General features: G+C 42.6%; 1 protein-coding gene across 1 annotated transcript; it reads left to right on the forward strand.

The window, feature by feature from the left end:
- Nucleotides 1-366: 366 nt before the first annotated feature.
- On the forward strand, nucleotides 367-1,455 carry LOC106314645. Its single transcript, XM_013752486.1, has 2 exons — nucleotides 367-981; nucleotides 1,081-1,455. Exons 1-2 carry the CDS (start codon nucleotides 367-369, stop codon nucleotides 1,453-1,455), a joined length of 990 nt encoding a protein of 329 aa, XP_013607940.1.
- The last annotated feature ends 1,414 nt before the right edge of the window (nucleotides 1,456-2,869 follow it).

Genomic DNA, 2,869 nt, shown 5'->3' on the forward strand with positions numbered 1-2,869 from the left:
ATAGTCACTGTGGAGATGAGTGCTACAAGGAGGGAAGGAAGAAGTGACGTGTTACAATTTTGACGACGGCAACTGAGTCAGGACATGTTGTAGTTACAGATTTGTGTTATTTACTAATTAAATTATGTTAATTATAAAAAGACTTTTGAAAACCAAGCCATCCCCGACTCCCTTTTTTGGGCTCCCGTTTTCTCTCTTCTCTTTAGAATATTCCACCTAAGGGAAGTAGAGCTTTCGACTAGGTTTTTTCCTCTTTTGCACTAAAAAACACAAAATCTCTTTATTCTAGGTGAGAATCTACCAAATCTTTTGGTTTTTCTCGGGTTTTTCTAGGGCTTTTCGTGAGCCGCATCTTATTTCTTTAAAATGGAAGAACAAGGGTTTTCAAAACCCAACGCTAGAGGAGAGATGGGAAATATCGTTCGTGCTTTTGAGTCAATGTCTCTGGAAGAAAAAGAAGTTCCGTTCGATTTGCCTGATTTACCACAATTCAGTGCGATAGAAAGAAACAAGATGAGTATATTGGGACGTACTTTAAACCCTGAGAATCAGAACATAGCTGATCTTATTAGGGACATGCCAAGGAAGTGGCAGGTGTATGGAAGGGTACATGGGATTGCTCTGTCAAAAACGACTTTTCAGTTTATTTTCAAGTATGAGCATGATCTGGAGGAGGTGCTAAGTAATAGAGTCTGGACTTTCAATGACTGGAGCATAATAATTGACCGCTGGACAGAGACGCCATATGAGGATTACCTAAAGTATTTATTAGTGTGGGTTCCGATTCGTAATATTCCGGTGAATCACTACACTGCGGGGGCGATTACTGCCCTGGGGGATATCATTGGGAGAGTGGATGTGGTTGCTTTTGACCCAGATAAACCGCAGACAAACGACTATGTTCGTGTGAGAGTTTTCTTTGATGTTTCAAGACCTGTGAGAAGATCAAAAGTGGTGAACCTACCTAAAGGAGGTGGATCTGTCACGATTTTGTATGATTTCGAAAGGATTCAGAAACGCTGTTATCATTGTCAGCGCTTGACTAATGAAAAGGATAAGTGCCCTTTACTTATCGAGTAGCATCAAGATAAAGCAAAGGACTGGAGGAAAAAAGTTAACGAGGAGAATCAGAGGGAGGAAGAAGGAAAGCAGATCTTTATGGTCACTATCGAGAAAGATGATCCTCTGTATGGTGTTTTGAATGATGATCAAGTGGGTGTGGACAAAGCTACGGGTCGGAGGAAGATCAACCCTGAGGTCCTACAACAGATGAGGGAGTACTTTCTGGCTGCTGAAGAAGGTGAGAAGCGTATAAGGCAGGAACGGGTTCGTAAATCTGTATCTGACTTGGATAATGATCCGCTAGGGCAGAAGAAGTTTCTGCATTTTGAAGCTCCTCCAATGATAACTCATGAAGTGGACAAAGGGAAAGGTTTTGTTTTTGGTTACTCATAAGAGAATGAACCAAACCACAGCGGGGACAATGCATCACGGGGGTCAAGTTCATGGGTGGAGAAGGAAGATATTTCTTTACTGTCAGTCTCTGGTGATGGTAGAGGAGACAGAGTCCAAACTCAGTGGAGAAGGGGAATAATTATTTCTTTGATTGTTCAACGGGTTTTAGTAGTGGTTTTTCTGCTGCTAGCTCTTCCGAGACACAAAAGATTAAATTGCCTGGGAGACATAGACCTCCTAAGAAGTTTCGCAGACAAAAAACAAAATCAGTCAATACTCAGATTGATAGAGGAGAGGAAGGCTTACAGGAGGCAAATCTAGAATCAAAGAGGAAGGCGACAGAGGCTGCATGGATTTTTTCAAAAATCGCAAGGCGTAACAAACCAGAGGTGGTCCCAAATGGGGAACTGCCAAATCAGTAATGAGTATACTGAGTTGGAATTGTTGAGGCTTGGGACGGTCTCAAGACTTGACGATTCCCCATCTCAAAGAGATACGTAAAAAATATTTTCCTGAGATAGTTTTTTTGATGGAAACAAAGCAGAGGGAAAACATGGTGGTGGATTTGCAAGTGGTGTTGGGTTATGATAGAGTTTTTACGGTGGAACCAGTTGGTTTGAGTGGTGGTTTGGCATTGATGTGGTCACATAAGGTGAATCTGTGTATCATATATGCAGATAAGAACCTCATTGACGTGGAGGTCAATTTTGGGGGAGTGAGTTTCTTTATGTCCTTTGTATACGGTGAGCCGGGACATCGTGGAAAGAAGATATTATGGGAAAGACTGATGAGATATGGGGTGAACAGAAAAGATTGCTGGGGTTGGGTTGGCGATTTCAATGAAATCCTACACAATGGAGAAAAGATAGGGGGTCCAAGCAGGAGTGAGGGATCTTTCGAGAGCTTCAGAGATTGTGTAAGGGTATGTGGGATGGCTGAGCTTAGTGGTTTTGGTGATGGGTTTACTTGGTCAGGAGTGCGAAGCAAGAAATACATCCAAAGTAAGCTTGGCCGGTGTTTTGGGATTAAGGAGTGGAAGCGTAGATTTTCCCTTTCAGTCCAAGTATTTTTGGAAAGAATGGGTTCAGATCATAAACCTGTCTTGGTGCGTTTGTTTGGACACCAACCGGGACCTCGAGGATGTTTTAGGTTTGATAAGAGGATGGTTGGTAAACAAAAAGTTCGGGAATGCATCGTGGGGGCATGGAACAAGCAGAATGGGAATAATCCGAGATCGTTGGTGGAACGTTTTGGGAACGTGCGTAGGAGTTTGGGGAGATGGAAGAGAGAAAGTGGCATAAATTCAAAGGAGAGAATGTGTGCTCTGCCGAGTGATCTAGAGGCAGCATACTCATCTGGAACCCCTGACTGGGAAAAAATAAACTTTCTGAAATCAGAAGTGGCACATGCATTT

This window comes from Brassica oleracea, chromosome C9, assembly GCF_000695525.1.
Source record: "Brassica oleracea var. oleracea cultivar TO1000 chromosome C9, BOL, whole genome shotgun sequence".
Classification (NCBI taxonomy): domain Eukaryota; kingdom Viridiplantae; phylum Streptophyta; class Magnoliopsida; order Brassicales; family Brassicaceae; genus Brassica; species Brassica oleracea.